This window comes from Vicugna pacos, chromosome 9, assembly GCF_048564905.1.
Source record: "Vicugna pacos chromosome 9, VicPac4, whole genome shotgun sequence".
In the NCBI taxonomy this organism is placed as follows: domain Eukaryota; kingdom Metazoa; phylum Chordata; class Mammalia; order Artiodactyla; family Camelidae; genus Vicugna; species Vicugna pacos.
Window position 1 is genome coordinate 619,366 of NC_132995.1, and position 21,584 is coordinate 640,949.

General features: G+C 40.9%; 1 protein-coding gene across 3 annotated transcripts; it reads left to right on the forward strand.

Moving 5' to 3' along the window:
* Positions 1-439: 439 nt before the first annotated feature.
* LOC102537370 (uncharacterized) lies at positions 440-20,373 on the forward strand. Of its 3 annotated transcripts, XM_072966481.1 has the most exons (4): positions 440-690; positions 1,288-1,502; positions 2,371-2,500; positions 16,340-20,373. In XM_072966481.1, exons 3-4 carry the CDS (start codon positions 2,467-2,469, stop codon positions 19,165-19,167), a joined length of 2,862 nt encoding a protein of 953 aa, XP_072822582.1. In that variant the 5' UTR covers positions 440-690; positions 1,288-1,502; positions 2,371-2,466; the 3' UTR covers positions 19,168-20,373. The 3 variants fall into 3 exon arrangements, with proteins under 3 accessions (XP_072822582.1, XP_072822581.1, XP_031531926.2); XM_072966480.1 differs by lacking the exon at positions 1,288-1,502; XM_031676066.2 differs by lacking the exon at positions 1,288-1,502 and having other exon boundaries at positions 2,374-2,500.
* Positions 20,374-21,584: the final 1,211 nt, after the last annotated feature.

Sequence of the window (21,584 nt, forward strand, 5' to 3'; positions counted from 1 at the left end):
TTTAGAAAACTAATGCTTCAGGCTACATTCATTTGAATCGAGTAACACAATGTCTCCAGCTATGCATGGACTATTTTATGTCTTAATGACTCCGTGTAATGATATGGCCATTTAGATCAGTAGATTTGGGAGCATCTCAAATAACAATTTCATTCCCTGGGAGCACGCTGACCTTCAGGGTGTATGAAATTATGTCCTTCCCCAGCAGTTCACAACGAGGAAAGCCCCTCCCTCCGTCTCAGTAGGAGCATCACTTTCGAGTACCCCTAGGTACCGGATGGAGGACACTCTGGTAGTCAAAACCGAGAATACCATCCTGGGGCGGCTAGAGCGCTAGAAACTACATTACCCGGAAGAACCTGCGCCAAGTTGAGCCAATGAAGCATCAGAACAAAGGCATTTCCGTGCGTGCGCATCTCGTTGGGGCGGGACTTCCGGCGTCGTCCTCGAAGCGGCCATTTTTGCTGTTTTCGTGTGTATTTTGGCTCCGGAGCGCTGGACCGTGTCTGAGGTGAGGGGACTACAAAGGTCCGAGAGGAGGCGCTATTCCCGCGGCACAGAGGCGACGCCGCCCCGGGGACCCCGCGCCACGCCCGGGATACGGACCCCCGCGCCCGCGTCCCCCTCCTCTCCCGCCGCTCCCGCTCTCAGACCCCGATGGCGGCGGCTGCGCTGAGGGACCCGCCTCAGGTAAACGCGCGTCCTCCGGGCCCGCACCGCCCTCTCCCGCCGGACACGAGAGCCGCGAGTGCGGGGCGCCTGCTCGCGTGCCTGCGGCCCGGGCCCCGGGGTCCACGCCGGGGAGGCGGCCGCGGGTGGGGCCGTGTTCCTGGCAGACGGTGTGACGGCTCGGGGAGGGGCCCCCAGCGGGGGAACCCGCAGGTGCGGAGGCCTGGAGGCCGGGCTGAGGTGGAGGGTTCGGGAAACATGGGGTCTCTCTGATGTCGGCAGTAAACAGTGTGTAGTAGAATGTCAGAGAGGTTTTCATTCTGAGGAACCTGGAAACCATGGCATGTTGTGAACAGAAGTGGGATATAGTCTATATTAGGGTTTCAGATTCTTCTCCAAGAGCTGATCAAAGAGGGAACACACTCAACTGGGAGTGAAAAGGACAGTGAGTCGTAGGGAGGGGAGTCCTCATCCAGGATCACAGCCCTGGTAAGAGGCAGCACTGAGGACTGAGGCGCAGAGGCTTGTCCGTGGTCACCGGGATCCAGGGCTGGTGGGGATACAGGGGGGCCTGACCTTACCTGGAGCCCAGCCCTGATTGCTTTCCTCTCTCCACAGGCTCTGAAGGAAAGAGCTGTGCATTCCAGTTAGGTGGGGGAATGCAGGTCATCATGGCTATACTGTTAGCTGGTCTGAAAGAAGAGGGTGCATGATGCGTGGTTTCCCTGCTCTGCACCTGGTCAGGATTGCCGGGCACTCAACAACCCAGCTTCTCCCCTAGGTGAAGAGTACGAGTTAACACTGTAACCGTATGGAAGAGAGTGGTCTGACAGGTGACTAAGGCTTCTATGGGATGAGGGGACGTGAGATGGCTTTGGAGGCATAGGAGTAATTGAGACAGGTGACTGTGAGGTCTGGGCTCTTGCTTATTCAGTAACGTACAGCTTCACCAGGATTTTGTGGTGAGCTTTGGTGGAATCTGAGGTGTTCCGTCTTGACGGTGAATAGGTCTGGGGCAAATGTGGTCATTTGTGAGAGTCACTGTGCCTGACAGTGAGACCATCAAGGCCAGGGTTCCAAAGAAGACTGAGGGGAGAGAGGAGAGTTGTGGCTGCTGAGAGGGCAGGAAGTGCGACACAAAAGTGGAAGTGGGTCATGGGCATCTGTAGTCGCATGTATTTCTGGGTCGCTAATATTGAAGCAAGGATCAATAAAGGTATACAGGAGGCATTCAGAGTAGCATCTGTCTTTCCCCAAGTGCACAGCTGTGGGAGTGCAGCTGTGGGGATTGCAGAGGTTAATGAGGTACAGTCTGCAGAATGATGACCACATTGGGAGGAAGTGTCAGCCCCTCGTCTCTGGTATTGGGGACTGAAGGTGAAGCCTGGGCCCAACTTTGGCTATGTCTTTGAGTCACGCTCTAGAGGCCCAAGGAAAATTGATCGACAGGTTGGATGGGACCCCACAGGCCAGGACCAAAGTTTGGATGACATGTCTGTACCATCCTACTCGATGTTGCTGAGGACTGAATACAGTGATTAAAGGGACCCTGAGGATAGGGTGGGCATCAAAGGCACCTAGAACTGGAATTCTTGTGTGGTGGGGAGCTCTGGAGGAGGATGAGGGAGGGACAGATGAAGTATGAGAAGGGTTGTGGGATCTCAGAGAGAGTGTTCATAGTTTAATCTGTCTCCATCGTAGCAGTGCAGTGTGACGCTTGAGGACATTGCAGTGCACTTCTCCTGGGACGAATGGAGACTCCTTGATGAGACTCAGAGACGTCTGTACCTCGATGTGATGCTGGAGAACTTTGCACTTATCTCCTCACTGGGTAAGACTCTCACAGCCTTCTCAGTGACCTGGGCTATGTTCAATCCCACCTCACCCCCCTCTTTCCCCAGGGAGTGCTGTTCTTCTCACATGTGGACTGTGGGCACTACTTGCTTCCTAAGCTTTCTAGGTGGTTGCTATGGTAACTAGGGCTGATTCTTTGCACTGTCCTCTTCTTTCTCCTGCAGCCCCAATACCTGCTTTACTGAACCCTGTTAGGAAAAGGATTCAAGATCAGTAGTATCACAGTGAACTTGATGGATTCTACAGTACCTGTCCTCTCTCTGTCTGAATCTGTGTCCACATCCATTTCACCTGTGTCCCAGGTTTTGCTCCCTTCTTGTAGCTGACATTTCCTTGTCCCCGCCTGTGCCAGGCATGTAAGCATTGTCAAGGTTATTACTTACCTGGACCATGAGCTACTCTCCAGAGCCCTCCTGCAAGGTTTGTAGTGTTTAGACTTTTTTTCTTTCTTTTTTTCCCCAGTCTTGTCAAGATATGAAATTTTATATACTAATGTGTACAAGTGATGATTTGATGTATGTATATATTGTGAAATAACTGTCACAGTGAAATTATTTAAACAGCTATCACCTCATAAAGTTACATTATTATAGTAATAATAATTATTGTTATTATTTTGGTGAGAATGCTTAAGATCTACTCTCAGTAACTACCAAGTGTACAACATCATTGTTAACTAGTCACCATGTTATTAAGTTGCATCCTCAAAACTTACTAATCTTGTAACTGAAAGTTTGCACCTTTTGACCAACATCTCCCCGTTTCTCCTTTTCCCCAGCTCCTGGCGTTTTACTCTCTGCTTCTGTGATTTTGTCTTTAAAAAAAAATTCTGATTACATTGTACAAAGAAGGATTTCCTTATATATATGCCCTCACCAACACTTGTTAATTCTGCTCTTTTTGATGGTAGCCGTCTTATCAGGTGTGAAGTGATGTCTCATTGTGGTTTTGATTTGCATTTTCCTGATGATCAGTGAGGAGGAACATTTTTTTGTATGTCTATTAGCCATTTGTAGATCTTTTTTGATAAAGTGTCTATTTGGGTCCTTTGCCCACTTTTAAATCAGATTATTCTTTGGCTGTTGAGTTATAGAGTACCTTATACATTTTAGGTATTAACCCTTTATGAGGTATGACATTTGCATATGTTTTCTACCTTTTGTTCATTGCTTTCTTTCATGTGCAGAAGGTTTTTAATTCAATGTAGCCTAGCTTGTTTACTTTTGTCTTTGTTGCCCGTGCTGTTGGTGTCATATCCATTTCTGGTAAAAATGCCTTTGGACTTTTGTTAAAGATCACATAGAATCTGTAGGTTCCTTTGGGTAGTGGGGATATTTTACCAATAATAATTCTTCCAATCCAAGAATGTGGGATATTTTTTCACTTATTTGTGTTTTCAATTTCTTTCATCAGTGTGTTACAGTTTTTAGTGTACAGATCTTTCATCTCCTTGGTTACATTTATTCCTAAGTATGATTGTTTTCAGTGCTATTGTAAATGAGGTTGGTTTCTTAATTTCTTACTTAGATATTTCATTGTTAGTATATAGACACAACTGACTTTTGTATGTTGATTTTTATATTCTACAAATTTACTGAGTTCATTTATTCATTCTGACAGCTTTTTTGTTGGGGATTTTAGGGTTTTCTTTATATAAGATCATGTCACTCACGGCGAAAAAAATGTGACAATGAATATATGTATGTTCATGTATAGCTGAGAAATTGTACCCTACACTGGAAATTGACAGAACAGTGTAAAATGACTATAACTCAATAAAAAAATGTTGAAAAAAAAGATCATGTCATCTGCAAACAGAGTTTTGATTCTTTTTTCTGATTTGGGTACTTTTCATTTCTTTTTTTTTTTTTTTGGCTTTATTTTTCTGGCTAGGAACCATTACTATTTTGAAAAACAGTGGTGAGGCTGGCATCCTTGTCTTATTCCTGATCTTAGAGAAAAAGCTTTTGCCTTTTTACTTTTCAGTATGCCAGTAGTTATGGAATTTTCTCATATGGCCTTTTTAATATTGGGGTGTATTTCTTCTCTTCTTCCTAAGTTTTTGAGAGATTTTATAATGGAAGGGTTCTGAATTTTGTCAAATGCTTTGTTTGTGTGTGTGTCTATTGAGATGATTATACTTTTTTTTTGACCTTTATTCTGTTTAAGTGGTTATAGTAGCTCATTTATTGATTTGCTTATGATGGAACATTTTTGTATCCCAGGGATAAATCCCACTTGATGACAGTTTATGATTCTTTTCATGTGCTATTGAATTTGGTTGGCTAGTATCTTGTTCAGTTTTTTTTTACATCTATTATCAGGGATGTTGGCCTGTACTTTTCCTGATGTATCCTTGTCTGGCTTTGGTATCAGGTTCATGCTGGCCTCCTAAAATGATTTTGGAAATGTTCCTTCCTCTTCAAATTTTTGGAAGAGTTTGAGGATTGACATTAATGCTTCTTAAAATGTTGATAGATTTCACTGGTGAGATCTGTATGGTCATGGCCTATTTTTGTTATTGGGAGATTTTTGATTATCGATTCAACATCCCTACTTGCTATTGGCCTCTTCAGTTTTCCAGGTTGTATGTTTCTAGGAATTTATCTGTTTCTTCTAAGTTATCTAATTTGTTGTATAACAGTTTGTAGTAGTCTTTTATGATCTTTTGTTTCTCTTTTATTTCTTGCTTAATTTATTTGAGTCTTTCTTCTAAGTCTAGGTTAAGGTTTGTCAATTTTATCTTTAAAAAAAAGTTCTTAGTGTTGTTGATCTTTTCATTGTTTTTCTAGTTTTTATTTTGTTTATTTCCACGCTGATCTTCATTTTTAACTTTGTTCTGCTAACTTTGGTCTTAGTTTGTTCTTTTTCTAGTTCCTTGAGGTATAAAGTTAGGTTGTTTATTTAAGATCTTTCTTTTTTCTCAATGCTGGTATTTATTTCTCTAAAATTTCTATTAAAACTGACTTTGCACATTCCATATTTTTTTTTCCATTTTTGTTTGTCTCAAGATACTTTTTGATTTTCCTTTTGGTTTTTCCTTTGATTGATTGGTCAGGAGCATACTGCTTAATGTTCACCTATCTTTGGAGTTTTTAGCTTTTATCCTGTTGCTGATTTCTAGTTTTATCCATTGTATTAGGAAAAGGTACTTGATATGATTTCAGTCTTCTGAAATTTTTAAAAACTTGTTTGACGTAACATATGATCTATCCTAGAGAATATTCCATGTGCAATTGAGAAGAACGTGTATTCTGCTATAGTAGGATAGAATGTTCTGTATACATTTGTTATATCCATTTAGACTAAAGTGTTGTTCAGTTCAAATATACCCTTTCTTTCTGGATATCCATCTATGTTGAAAGGGGGATATTGAAATTCTCTATTAATATCTTGTTGCTGGCTTTTCTGCCTTCCGATCTGGTAGTATTTGTTTAATAGTTAATGTATGCTACATATATAATTATAATTTTTACATCCTCCTGATGAATCAACTCCTTTATCATTGTATAATGATATTTGTCTCATGACAGTTTTTGATTTGAAGTCTGTTTTGTCTGACTTAAGTATAGCCTCCCCATTTCTCTTCTGATTTCCATTTGTGTGGAATATCTCTTTCAATACCTTCACTATCAGCATATGTTTGTCCTTAAAGCTGAAATTACTCTACCATATACAGCATATAGTTGAGTCTTTTTCTCTTTTCTGTTTAGCTGCTGTATGTCATTTGATGGGAAAATTTGGGGGGACCTACTATTGCCATCTTTATTATTATTATTAATTATTGTCTGACTGTTTTGTAGTTCCTCTGTTCCTCTTTGTGATTTGATCATTTTCCACAGTAATAATGCTTTTATTCCTTTCTCCTTATCTTTTCTGTATCTGCTGTAGATTTTGCTTTGTGGTTACCATGAAGCTTGTATAAAACATTTTATAACATTCTATTTTAAGCAGATAACAAGGTAGCTTTGATTACAAAACAAAACAGTTTTTTGAATAGAAAAACTCTACGGTTAAACCCCCCCATGCATTTTTATATTTTTGATTTCACAGTTTACATCTTATTGTATTGTGTATTGAGTAACCATTAGCAAGTTATTACGGGTTATTATGGGGGTTCCCTTGTATAAGACAGTTTTCTTCTCACTGTTTTCAAAATTCTCTTTGTCATTACTTTTTGAGTTTTATGTTAATGTGTCTTGGTGAAGTTCTCTGTGTATTGAATCTTTTGGGGGACTTAAGAGCATGATTTACCTGAAAGGTCACTTCTTTCCCCTGATTTGGGAAGTTTTCATCCATTAGTTCTTTAAATAAACTTTCTCCTCCTTCATCTCTCTTCTCCTAAGGCTCCCATAATGCAAATACTGTTTTGTTTTATAATGCTCCATAATTCATGTAGACTTTCTTTACATTTTTTTTAGTTGTTTTGTCTTTTTTCTGCTTTGACTAAATGATTTCAAAAGACCTGTCTTCAGTTTCATGTTCATTGTTTTGACTGATCATGTCAGCTAGTTTTCATTTCCTTCATTGTATTCTTCACCATAATTTCTCTTTTTAAAAATATTTTCTCTTTATTAAAAACTTCATTTTGTTTGTATATTGTTTTCCTTATTTTGTTGAATTGTTCACCTGTGTTTTCTAGTAGTTCATTGAGCTTCCTTAAAACAATTACTGTGAATTTCTTGTCTGACAGCTTGTAGATCTCCATTTCTTGAGGGCAGCTGATAAAGTATTGTGTTCTCTCAGGGGTATGATGTTTCCTTGATTTTGTGTGTGTGTGTTTCTTGTATCCTTGCATTGAAGTTCATACATTTCATGGAGCAGTCATTTCTTGTAATTGCTCTTTTTTTTTTATAGCTTTTATCTGTTTTTTTGAGGGGAGGTAATTAGGCTTGCTTATTTGTTTATGTATGTATGCGTTTTGGTGGAGGTACTGGGGATTGAACCCAGGATCTCGTGCATGCTAAGCATGCACTTAGCTATACCCCATCTCTTCCAGAGTTGACACAAGGTTTTAGTGGGGAATATTTCCACCTAAGTATGGGTGTGAGTTTGTCAGCTTGATGGGGAGTGGCTGTTCCAGCTACTAGAAGGCCTAATGGCTTAGTGTCTGTGCAGCTCTGAGAACCGAGGTCAGTGTCAGCAAAGATGGCAGAGGTGCTCAGTAGGTAGAGCTTTGGATGTCTGCAGTAGTGAAGACTGCTGGGGATCTCCTGACCTCTTTCTCCCACAGAAAATGTTTTGGCCGAGGGGTTCCTTCTTGATGCTAAGTCTGACTCTTGTAGGGGGCTTTGTAGCTGTGGTGGCATTGATGTCTGACATGGAGATCTGAATGCTAGGGTGTGAAGGGATGCAGAGCAGTAGCCCTGATAGGGTCCCAGAAACTGAGCAGCCTGCAGTGATGCTGACTTCACTTGTGAGATGGAATTACACGCTGAGTGGTGATGGCACCTGTGTGGGCACATGCAGAGAGACGGCGTCTCTGGGGTCTGAGGCACTGGTTCGCCCACAGAGGCCTTGGCTCTGGTGCCAGAGGCAGCAGCCCTCAGGTGACAGCCGTGGAGCCAGGTTATGGAATATGGGCATCCATGGAGCAGTTGTAGCTCTGGGGCTTGGGGTGTGTGCAGGATTTGGGAGTGGCAGCCATGATTGTGAAGCAGAACAACAGCTGCTTCTTTGGGTCAGGGGGTGACTCGGCATGTTGTTCTCTGGCAGGTCCCCCGCAGTGATGGCTACTGGTTACCTTAGAGCAGGAGCTGCCAGTGCCCTCTGCAGAGCAGGCAGCTGGGGTCTGTCACTGTAAACATTTGAGCTCTTCTGCTGTGTAACCTGTTGGGTCTGCAGGTGTAGCAGGGCCTGTCGAGGTTCTCTGAACTGAAAGCTGCAGGGGTCTCTGCAGAACAGGCCATGGGGGGATGTGATGGCTCCACCATTTGGTGGATACACATAGCCCCACCCTTCATCTTATTTCCTGTTCATCTTCAGGAGTCTGCTAAGCTGATGTCTCCCAGCAATCCTTTTTATGTGGTGGTTCGACTTCTTTATCTCCACTGTGTTGCTGCAGTGTCAGCTTCATTTGCAAAAATTTTCTCCCATTCCATAGGTTGCCTTTTTTTTTTTTTTAACTTATGGTTTCCTTTGCTGTGCAGAAGCTTGTAAGTTTCATTAGGTCCCATTTGTTTATTCTTGCTTTTATTTCTATTGCTTGAGTAGACTGTTCTAGGAGAACATTTTTGAGATGTATGTCAGATAATGTTTTGCCTATATTTTCTTCTAGGAGGTTTGTTGTATCTTGTCTTATGTTTAAGCCTTTGATCCATTTTGAGTTTATTTTTGTGTATTTTGTGTAAGGGAGTGTTCTAGCTTCATTACTTTACATGCTGCTGTCCAGTTTTCCCAACACCATTTGCTGAAGAGACTATCTTTATTCCATTGTATATTCTTGCCTCCTTTGTCGAAGATTATTTGACCAAAAGCTTCTGGATTTATTTCTGGGCGCTCTATTCTGTTCCATTGGTCTATATGTCTGTTTTTGTACCAATACCATGCTGTCTTGATGACTGTAGCTCTATAGTATTGTCTGAAGTCTGGGAGAGTTATTCCTCCAACCTTTCTTTCTCTTCAGTAATGCTTTGGCAATTCTAGGTCTTTGATGGTTCCATATAAATTTTGCTATGATTTGTTCTAGTTCTGTGAAATATGTCCTGGGTAATTAGATAGGGATTGCATTCAATCTGTAGATTGCCTTGGGCAGTGTGACCATTTTAGCAATATTGATTCTTCCAATCCAAGAGCATGGGCTATTTTTCCATTTTTTAAAGTCTTCTTTAATTTCTTTCATCAGTGGTTTATAGTTTTCTGTGTATAATTCTTTCATCTCCTTGGTTAGATTTATTCCTAGGTATTTTATTACTTTGGGTGCTATTTTAAAGGGGATTGTTTCTTTACTTTCTTTTTCTGTTGATTCATCATTAGTGTAAAGAAATGCAACTGATTTTTGAACGTTAATCTTGTAAACTGCTACCTTGCTGAATTCTTCAATCAGCTCTAGTAGTTTTTGTGTGGACCTTTTAAGGTTTTCTATATATAGTAACATGTCGTTGGCATATAGTGACACTTTTACCACTTCTTTTCCAATTTGGATCCCTTTTATTTCTCTCTTGCCTAATTGCTGTGGCTAGGACTTCCAAGACGATGTTGAATAGGAGTGGTGATAGTGGGCATCCTTGTCTTGTCCCAGATTTTAGTGGGAAGTTTTTGAGTTTTTCACCATTGAATACTATGCTGGCTGTAGGTTTGTCATATATAGCTTCTATGATGTTGAGATATATTCCCTTTATACCCACTTTGGTGAGAGTTTTTATCATAAATGGGTGTTGAATTTGATCAAATGCTTTTTCTGCGTCTATTGAGATGATCATGTGGTTTTTGTCCTTTCTGTTGTTAATGTGATGTATTACATTGATTGATTTGTGTATGTTGAACCACCCTTGTGTCCCTGGGATGAACCCCACTTGGTCATGATATATAATCTTTTTTATGTGTTGTTGGATTCTATTTGCTAATATTTTGGTGAGGATTTTGGCATCTATGTTCATCAGTGATATTGGCCTATAATTCTCTTTTTTGGTAGTGTCTTTACCTGGTTTTGATATCAGGGTGATGGTGGCTTCATAGAATGAGTTTGGGAGTATTCCCTCCTTTTCAGTCTTCTGGAAGAGTTTGAGAAGGACTGGTATGAGTTCTTCTTTGTATGTTTGGTAGAATTCCCCAGTGAAGCCGTCCGGTCCTGGACTTTTATTTGTAGGGAGATTTTTTTTATTGCTATTTCTACTTCGTTTCTTGTGATCGGTTTGTTCAAGTGGCCAGTTTCTTCTTGATTCAATCTTGGTGGACTGTATGTTTCCAGAAACTTGTCCATCTCCTCTAGGTTATCCAGTTTGGTTCCATATAGTTTTTCATAGTATTCCCGTATGATATTCTGTATTTCTATTTTATTTGTTGTAATTTCTCCATTTTCCTTTCTTATTTTGCTAATTTGTGCCCTTTCTTTTTTCTTCTTTATGAGTTTGGCCAGAGGTTTGTCGATTTTATTTATTTTTTCAAAAAACCAGCTTTTGGTTTGATTGATTTTTTCCATGTTTTTTTTTTTAATCTCTATTTTATTTATATCCTCCCTGATCTTTATAATTTCCTTCTTTCTGCATTTTGGGTTTTTTTGTTCTTCTTTTTCTAGTTCTTTTAGTTGGTGGGTTAAATTGTTTATTTGAGATTGTTCTTCTTTTTTGAAGAAGGCCTTTATCGCTATAAACTTCCTTCTTAGCACTGCCTTTGCTGTGTCCCATAAATTTTGTGTGGTTGTGCTTTCATTTTCATTTGTCTCAAGGTATTTTTTAATTTCAGTTTTGATTTCCTCATTGACCCATTGGTTTTTTAATAGCATATTGTTTAATCTCCATGCTTTCCTTTTTTTCCCCTTTGTTTCTCTGTTGTTGGTTTCTAGTTTCATGGCATTGTGGCCAGTAAAGATGCTTGAGATAATTTCTATCTTCTTAAAATTGTTGAGGTTTCTTTTGTGCCCAAGTACATGATCAATCCTAGAAAATGTTCCATGTGCACTTGAAAAGAATGTATATCCTATTTTGGGGGGGATGTAATGCTCTGAAAATATCCACCAAATCTAGTTTTTCTATCGTATTATTTAGTTTCTCTGTTGCCTTATTTATTTTCTGTCTGGAAGATCTGTCTAGTGATGTTAATGCGGTGTTAAAATCTCCATCTATGATTGTATTCCCATCAATATCCCCCTTTATCTCTGTTAGTAATTGTTTTATGTGTTTAGGTGCTCCTATATTGGGTGCATATGTATTAATGAGTATAATATCCTCATCTTGTATCACTCCTTTAATCATTATAAAATGTCCTTCTTTATCTTTCTTTATGGCCTTTGTTTTAAAGTCTATATTGTCTGAAATCAGTACTGCTACCCCTGCTTTTTTGGCTTTTCCATTTGCATGGAATATCATTTTCCATCCTTTCTCTCTCAATCTATATGTGTCCTTCTCCCTAAAGTGGGTCTCTTGTATGCAGCATATTGAAGGTTCTTGCTTTATTATCCAGTCTGCCACTCTATGTCTTTTGACTGGAGCATTTAGTCCATTAACATTCACAGTAATTAATGATAGATGTATGTTTATTGCCATTTTGAACTTATCTTTGCAGTTGATTTGTTATTTCCTCTTTGTTCCCTTCTTTTTCCTTTTGTGGTTTGGTAATTTTCCTGTGTATTATCATGAGTTTTATTTAGTTTTTGTGACTCTCTTGTAAGTTTTTGGCTTGTGGTTACCCTTTTCTGTAAGTCTATTATCCCATTGCTATATCTCAAACCCATCCTACCGAAAACAAAAAATTTAAAAAAGAGAAAAAAAAATACTCTATATTTTCTTGCTTCCCTTTCCCACTCTTAATGATTTAGATGTCTTCTTTTACAATTTCATGTTTATTTTATTTGTAATTCATGAGTTATCACCTTTCCAGTTATGAGTTTGTCATTTCTGTAGCATCCTGCTGGTTTTCTATTTAGAGTAGACCTTTCAATATTTCTTTTAGCATGGGTTTAGTGTTGCTAAACTCTTTTAGTTTTTGATTGTCTGTGAAATTCTTTCTCTCTCCTTCTATCCTGAAGGATAGCCTTGCTGTATAGAGTATCCTAGGCTGCATCTTTTTTCATTCAGGACTTTGAATATATCTTGCCACTCCCTTCTGGCCTGTAGTGTTTGTGTAGAGAAATCAGCTGAAAGTCTTATGGAGGTTCCCTTGTAACTCACTCTTTGCTTTTCTCTTGCTGCCTTTATGATCATTTCTTTTATCTTTGACTCTGGCCATCTTGATTATGATATGTCTTGGTGTGGGTCTGTTTGGGTTCCTCCTGTTTGGAACCATTTGAACTTCCTGTACTTGGATATCTGATTCCTTCTTTAAGTTTGGGAAGTTTTCAGTCATGATTTCTTCAAAAACCTTTTCAATCCCTTTGATCTTTCTTCCCCTTCTGGGACCTCCATTATGTGAAGATTGGCATGCTTTATAGGTGCCTTATGTTGCTTTCATTTGTTTTTATTTGTTTATCTTGCAGTTGTTCTGATTGGGTGCTTTCTGTTGTCCTGTCTTCTAGGTCACTAATTCGTTCCTCTGCATTATCTAGTCTGCTTTCCACAGCCTTTAGATCCATTCTCATCTCAGCCAATGAGTTTACTAATTCTACTTGGCTCTTCTTTATAGCTTTGATTTCATTTTTGACATATTTTATATTTCTAAACACTATCTTTTAGTTCCTACAATACTTTGATCACTTGTATTTTGAAATCTTGATCTAGTAGGCTATCGATGTCTATTTCATTGATCATTCTTTCAGGGGATTTCTCTTGTTCTTTTAATTGGGAATGGTTTCTCTGCTTCTTCATCTTGCTCATATCTTTCTGGCACTGTGGCTCATGAGTATCAGTTATCTATTGTGGTCCTTAAAGGAGTTCATTTATCTAATGCCTATGTAGGAATAAAACTTAAAAAATAAATAAAGGAGAGAGAGAGAGAAAAAGAATTTTAAAAGAAGGGAGAAAAAAAGGTTTGAAAACAGTGTATAATCAATTAAAGAAGCACAATTTGAATCAGACTAGCATTTGAGTTGAGACATCTTTTTTAAAAACCATTAGAAAAAAGGAAAAAAGATCAAAAAATGATATTTCAAACCTATTTATAATCAATAACAGGAGATCAAAACCAAAAGAAATGAAATGAAATCAGGTGGATTTCTTAAAAAATAATAATAATATAACTACTTTAAAAGAAAAATTTAAAAAGGAATTAAAACTGGAAGCATATACAATTGTTTAGAAAGTAGAAATTAAAAAGTTAGTAGAAAATAGAACAGATAAAAGAAGATAAAGAGAATTTTAAGAGAAGGGAGAAAAAAGGTTTGAAAACAGTGTATAATCAATTATAGAAGAGCAATTTGAATCAGACTAGTATTTGAGTTGAGACGCCTTTTTAAAAACCCTTAAAAAGAGGAAAAAGATCAAAAAATGATATTTGAAATCTATTTATAATCAATAACAGGAGATCAAACCCAAAAGAAATGAAAATGAAATCAGGTGGATTTTTTTAAAAATAACACTATAACTACTTTAAAAGAAAGATTTAAAAGGAATTAAGACTAGAAGCATATACAATTGTTTAGAAAGAAAAATTTTAAAAGGAATTAAAACTAGAAGCATATACAATTGTTTAGAACGTAGAAATTAAAGAGGTAGTAAAAAAATAGAACAGATTAAAAGATATGATAGAGAATTTTGAAAAAGGGGAGAAAAGAAAGGTTTGAAAACAGTGTATAATGAATAGTTGAAGAGCAAGTTGAAGCAGAATAGCAATCTTGTTGAGATGTCTCTTAAAAGCCTTTAAAAAGGGGGGAAAGAGAAAAAAATATATTTGAAACCTGTGTATAATCAATAACAGGAGATCAAAACCAAGAGAGAGAAAAATGATATGCTGTGGGTTTTTTAAAATAATAACAATATTATTTTAAAAGAAAAATTTAAAAGGGATTAAAATTGGGAGGGTATGTAATTGTTTAAAAAGTAAAAGTTAAAAAGGTAATAGAAAATACAACAGGTAAAAACAGATTTAAAAAAAAGGGGGGGGGGTGTTCTCCTGGAGTCTGTGTGCTCTTAATGAGAAGTCTTTCTGTCTTCGCCCTGTTTCACGAACTCAGCTTGCTGTTTCTAGAGGCCCTTCGTTGGCGCCCTAGTCTGTGCTGCTCCCAGTGCCTGTCAGCAACCAGATCGTGCCGCCCTCCCAGTACAGCGTTCCTGCCAGAAAGGCAGGAGGCCACCCACCATCCCCTGGCACCGGTGGCTCTGCCCCGGGGCGGCACTCCGCTGGCGGGCCCTGGGAAGCCTGCGGAACAGCCCCACCCCTGTTCCGTGTCCAAACTCAGCTCCTTGTTTGTCCTGGCAGCATGAACTTTGCGAGGCACCAGGGTGGAAGGATCCTATCTGACTTGGGCTGCAAACAAGTCACTGTCTGACCTTTGAGGCTGCTGAACCCCCAGGCGTGGATTCAGGTTTCGCCCCCGCCCCCACCTGGGTGCCAAGCGTCGGAGGATATGGCAGCAGTGCCTGAGCCCTGCCTCTCCTCTCTGAAAACCTTCCCTGGGTTTCAGAGATGGTGGTATGCACCCTTCCCCCCAGGGCACATAAGACGTGCTGTTTTATGGCGGGCCCAGGTGGTTCTACCCTGTCACCCACTCATTCACATTGCGCAGCAACCTGTAGTCCCCTGGGGCTGCCTCAGTGCAGCAGTCCCTGTCCTCCGCCCAGCTTGGGCAGCCTGTCCCGGCCCCCAGCTCCCTGCTCGGGTCTCGGGCTGGGTGTCGCAGGGACCCTCTGTGCCCGTTTAACTTAGTTCTGTAGGTCAAGGGCTGCTCTGTACAGATCCGAGCTTCGGAGGCTCCCCCTCCATGCCGCTGGCCTCTCCGTTGGAGAGGGGGAGACCCAGCGAACGAGCACTAGTCCCCCTTTGCTGCTCCCTGCCTGTGGGACTGGTCCTGCACTGTTTTGCCTTTTCGTCTTTCTTTTTTTCCCTTTCTCCTACCAGATTTTTGGCGTCTTTGTCTTTTGAAGAGGACAGTGTTCTGTCAGAGTTCCGCAGGTGCTCTGGTTGACTGAGTGGGTCCGTGGATGTGAGTCTTGGTGTATCTGTAGGAGACGGTGAGCTATGAGCGTCCTACTACTACGCCATCTTGGCGTCTCCTTCTGCAGTGTCTTAATTAGATTCTTGAGCCCTCCAAGAGCCAATTTTGTTTGAGGGTAGCTGTCTACTTTTTGTTAGTGGTGAAGGCTGGTGTCCTCTGCTGTTACGCTGACATCACTTTCCCAGATCTGTTTTCTGGGTCTCTTGTGTGCCACTTTGCTCAGGGACAGTGCAGGTCATTTGTCCTGTTTTTCCTTTAGGATTTGTATCGTGTATGCCCATGTAGTTGCTCAACTAGAGCTTATAAGAAGGAGTCCTTTATGCATCCCAAGATGGGCGTGACTCCAGGCATGACAAGGTGGGCTGAAGAGGGGGCCTGGTTCTGGTGAATGGCAGCTGGGGAGAGTGTGACATCATGGCTGTGTTCAGATCATAACAGGAAACTGTCTTTCTTCAGCCAGAGTTTTGGTGCCATTTCCAGTAGCCATACATTATTTCTACCTTTCCTTTTCCACTGCTAACACTTTGCTGATTTCTCATTTCCACTACTTTGTCATTCCTACTGTGACTTCCAGCCCAGGGATAATCTCTGCCTCTCTGGGCCCCACATCTCATTCATTTCTCTCACCACCTTTTTTGTAGAACTCTCCAAAATTGGTCCACACATGTTGTGCTGTATGATATGTTCACATTTCTCTAAATTGAACCTCAATAGCAGCTAGTATGTTGCAGTGGGATTTTAATGGGTTTGGATGCACACTTCTACCCAGTCTCACATCAGCAGCAGAAAAGTTCCTGCCAGAAGCCACTGGGAGAGAAGTGAGTTGTGCTTCTCTTCTTTGTGTCATACCCTGTCCTTTGTATCCTTCCCCAATGATGTCCCCACTACTCTGTGACCTTGAAGCCCAATAATGAATGCACAACAGTCAGCTGTTCCTTCAACTGAATTCCAACCCTCTTGTCTTGAAAAGCATCCTGTAGACTCAGATCAAGATGAGACAGATGCACATTTGTGGTGAGTTGGCCCATCCCTGTATCAACAGGTACTTGACCAGCGTCTCTTTCTGTTCAGGTTGCTGCTGTGGACCAGGGGATGCAGAGGCACCTTTTGAATGGACAGTTTCTCTGGGAGGGTCACAGGCCAGGACTCCCAAGGCAGCTTTGTCTTCCCAGAAGACCTACCCCTGCAAGATGTGTGGTCCAGTCTTGAGAGACATTTTCCACTTGGCTGAGCACCAGGAAACACGACACAGCCAGAAACTGTTGAGGTGTGGGGCATGTGTGAAACAGTTTGATTTTAGTGCAGACTTTCAGCAGCACCAGGAGCAACACATGGGAGAGAAAACCCTCAGAAGCAGCGTGGACAAGGCCTTGTTTGTGAAGAGCTGCAGATTCCATGTGTCACAGAAGCCATTGACTTGGGGGACGATTGAAAAGGACTTCCCCGCCATCACGGGACATCTACAGCAACAGGCCACTCAAAGTGTGGAGAAGCCAAACCCAATCTCCCAGTGCGGGTCAACTTTACAAAGCCAGAAAAGTCATCATGCCTGGGGAGAGTGCAAGAAAACCCTCAGCCCCAAAGACACACTTGTTCAGGACCAGGGTGTCCACACCGAAAGACAGTGTTTTGTGTGTAGTGAATGTGGGAAAGCATTCAAGTACAAATCCTCGTTTGTTGTGCACCAGAGAGTCCACCCTGCAAAAAGCCTTCATGTGTGTGGTGAATGTGGAAAATCCTTTAGGCGAAGCTCAACCCTCAGTCAACATCAAAAAATTCACAATGGGGCAAGGCAGTACAAGTGCAGCAAATGTGGGAAATCCTTAAATCACAAATCTGTGTTCATTCATCCCCACACATGGCACAGTGGAGAAAACAGTTACGTGTGTAGTGAATGTTCAAAATCTTGTAGCCGTAGCTCAGTGTTCATTCCACATAGGAGAGTTCACACTGAAGAAAGGCCTTACAAGTGTAGCGACTGTGTGAAATCTTTTACTTCTTTGTCCGCGCTCAGTTATCATCAGAGATCTCATACGGGAGAAAGACCTTATGCATGCAGTGACTGTGAGAAATCTTTCATCTCTAGCTCTGACCTCCGTTATCATCAGAGAGTTCATTCTGGAGAAAGGCCTTATGAATGCAGTGACTGTGGGAAATCTTTTATCACTCGTACTGCTCTCCGTTATCATCACAGGGTTCACACTGGAGAGAGACCCTATGGGTGTAACGAATGTGGCAAGTCCTTTACCCGAAAAAACAACCTGATTATACACTTAAGAGTTCACTCAGGAGAACGGCCTTATGAGTGCAGTGAATGTGGGAAGTCTTTTACCTTTAGCTCCAGCCTTCGTTATCATCACAGAGTGCACACTGGAGAAAGACCTTATGCGTGTGGTGAATGTGGGAAATCTTTTAACAACAGGTGGACACTCATTCGGCACCAGAGAATTCACACAGGAGAAAAGCCTTATGTGTGCAATAAATGTGGGAAGTCTTTTTCCTGTAGCTCCACCCTCCAGTATCATGAGCGAGGTCATCTTGGGGAAAGGCCTTATGGGTGCAGTGAATGTGGGAGATCTTTTACCACTAGCTCTGCCCTCCGCTATCATCAGAGAATTCATACTGGAGAAAGGCCTTATGAGTGCAGTGAATGTGGGAAATCTTTTATTTCTAGGTCTGACCTCCATTATCATCAGAGGGTTCATTCTGGAGAAAGACCTTTTGAGTGTAGTGAATGTGGGAAGTCCTTTATTCGAAGAAATAACCTCATTTTACACCAGAGAGTTCATACAGGAGAAAGGCCTTACAAGTGTAATGAATGTGGGAAATCTTTTAACAATAGGTGGACACTTATTCAACACCAGAGAGTTCACACAGGAGAAAAGCCTTATGTGTGTGGTGAGTGTGGGAAATCTTTTACCTCTAGCTCTACCCTCTGTTATCATCAGAGAGTTCATGCGGGAAAGAGACCGTATGAGTGCAGTGACTGTGGGAAATCTTTTACCTCTAGCTCTACCCTCCGTTACCATCAGAGAGTTCACACAGGAGAACGGCCTTATGAGTGCGGTGAATGTGGGAAGTCTTTTACCTTTAGTGCCAGCCTCCGTTATCATCACAGAGTGCACACTGGAGAAAGACCTTATGAGTGCAACGAATGTGGGAAATCCTTTAAGGATAGATCGCAATTCAATAAACACCGGAGAGCTCACACTGGGGAAAGGCCTTATGAGTGTAGTGAATGTGGGAAATCATTTAGCCAAAAATCTTCCCTCTCAACACACCAGAGAATTCACGATAGAGAACGGTCTTATGAGTGTAGTGCGTGTGGGAAATCTTTTACCTCAATCTCTGGACTTGGTTATCATCAAAGAGTTCACAGGGGAGAGAAACCTTACCAGTGCAATGAATGTGGGAAATCTTTTACCAATAGCTCTATACTGATTCGACACCAGAGAGTTCACACAGGGGAAAGGCCTTATGTGTGCAATGAGTGTGGGAAATCTTTTACGAGTAGTGCCACCCTCTCTTACCATCAAAGAGTTCATGCAGGAAAAAGGCCTTATGCGTGCAACAAATGTGGGAAATCTTTTACCTCCAGTTCCACCCTTCGTTATCATCAGAGAGTTCATGCAGGAGATAGGCCTTATGAGTGCAGTGACTGTGGGAAATCTTTTATCTCTAGCTCCAAACTCCGTTACCACCAGAGAGTTCACACAGGAGAAAGGCCTTATGTGTGCAGTGAATGTGGGAAATCCTTCAGGGATAGTTCCCAATTTAGTCAACACAGAAGAGGCCACACTGGAGAAAGGCCTTATGAGTGTAGAGAATGTGGGAAATTTTTTATGCGAAAGTCTACCCTTTCTCAACATCAGAGGCTTCACACTAGAGAAAGGCCTTAGATGTACAGGAAATGTGCAGTTTTCTTGTTCAGTGTAAGGCTGCCAGAGGAACTGAGGAGCTGTCTGAATTGAATCTCATCCAGGTGAGCATGCAGAGTGGGGAGGTTCTTGGTAAGTTTAAGTTACATGGGAAGCATCTGTGGCTATGTTACACTTTCTAACCCATCCATGGCTCTTCTCTGTGGTCAAGGCCATTTCACCTCTACTGCTGCACAATGTGCATCAGTCACCAAGCCATTGTGCTCAGGGAAGCTGACCTCTGTTATCCTGTGTATTGGTCAAATTAGGAGTCACTTGAGTCCTTATGGTGTCATCTTTCACTCGTCCTTGACTACCTTGGACATGGACATGGGTCAGTGTTTTCCCAGGGGATGTCCTAAGTTCAGCTGACAGTTTGCAGAGAGTGACTACCTTTTCCAGGGATGTGTTGGTCTCATGTGACACTAATAATGAGCGTTTCTGGTAATGAACTGGAGAATTGCCTGCTGCAGATTTCTTTGGCTTGTACAATAATCAAGGCCTTACAAATGCTTTAAGTCCTCTTTAATCTTGGATGTTATTTACTCTGCAGGTAGTTTATAGACAGATTTGTGCTGTACAAGCGTAAAGGGGAGAAAAAATTTAGGGGATCTCAAAAAACTTCTACATCTGAGGAGGGACAGTATGATGGCAGTGACTTGCCAGTTTTGACCACATTTGCCTTGCTGCCCATAGCTGCCTAGGGAAGACAGCAGGGATTTCTGGTCCCTACTTGAGGCCTGGAAGCTTTGCATCTTAGGAATCTCAGAGTTGACTGTGAGACACGAGCAGCTGTGAGAACCTCTAAGTGCTTCTAAGAGCAGCATGAGTTTTTTTCTTTACTCAAAGGAAAGATCACAGAATATTCCAGCACTGTTAAGGATGTGCTCCCTAGGTCTACAGAGAGCTGTATTTCCTGATGTCCATCACTGGGCTAGGGTCACTGGTTGTAAGACCATTCGGTCCAGGGGAAGCCCTAACTGGTATGGAATCACTGGCTTAGTAACGAGAGGAGGAGACTGCAGCCAACAAGTGGAATGCTCCTTTTCTAAAAGTACGTGCACAAATGTCTGTGCGTAGATGACTGTGCAGATCAGTCTGTATGCAAGTCTCAGTACCTCCTGGCATGTTTATCTTGTGTAGCTAAAGCCATCAGAGAAAATAAAAATAATTAAAAGGCTTTGTGGATTCCTGTAGCCTCTCTGTAATGTTCGCCTCAAGGCCTTAACTACACAGGCAGGAAGAAAGATAGGGAGAAGGGGTTCTGTAGTCCACGGATGTGGCTCTTGTGACCCAGACGGCATTCCTTTGACTTCTGGTAAAAATGCTCCTTATTGCTCACTGTATTTGCTGCCACTGAGGCAAAACTGACCCCTCTGTGCCCCAAGGCATAAGGAGAGAGATGGTGGAGTCAGTACAGGGTTGCCAAACCTATTTTCCAAAAAGAATGGGGTGTACAGATCTTTAAGTCTTGAACTATGTTTTTTAAAGCTTTACTAAGGTAGAATTTACATGTGCTAAACTGAATATATTTAAAGTGTACAATTTGATAAGTTAACAGAGGTAAGAACCTCTGAAACCATCATCGTAGTCCTAATAGTGACCATGTCTGTCACGGTACATTTACCTCATGTCCTATTACAATCTCCTTGCCTTTCTCACGTCTCCAAGTAACCATTGATTTACTTTCCCTTGTAATAGATACCTTGCATTTTCTTGAATTTATATGATTGGAATCATACACTGTTCACTGTATTTTTTTCAGTTTTCTTTTATCATAATTACTTTGAGATTCACCAATGATATATAAATACTACTTTTTTTGGCTGAGTAATGTTTTTGAATATGCTATGATTAGTTTATTCATTCAGTTTTATAGGCATTTGTCTTGTTTCTAGACTTTGACTACTGAAAATAAAGCTGGTATAAGCATTGTTTTAGTTCTTTATATGAATATATATTTCTTTTATCTTTTGTCAATGTAATAATGTATGAGTCACAAATATTTTACTTTTGAAGACACTAACATTGTGATCTAAAATGATTATACCTTTTGCATCTTACCAGTAATGTATGAGAGTTCCATTTCTTCCACATTCTACTGAATATTTGGTTTATCAGTTGTTTTAATTTTAGCTTTTTAATTGAGGTTTTAGAGTTATGTCACTTTTTGTTTTAATTGAATTTCTTTTTTTAACTTTTTTATTGATTTATAATAATTGAATTTCTATAAGGATTCTTGATGAGTATTTTTTCAGATGTTCATTTGCTATCTGTGTTATCTTCATTGAAATGTCAGCTCATCTTTTTCTTATTATTTATTGGCCTTTGCCTGTTTTCCTTTAACAAATAGGACAGTGAAACAACAAAGATGTATGTTGGAATTTCACTTATTTTTT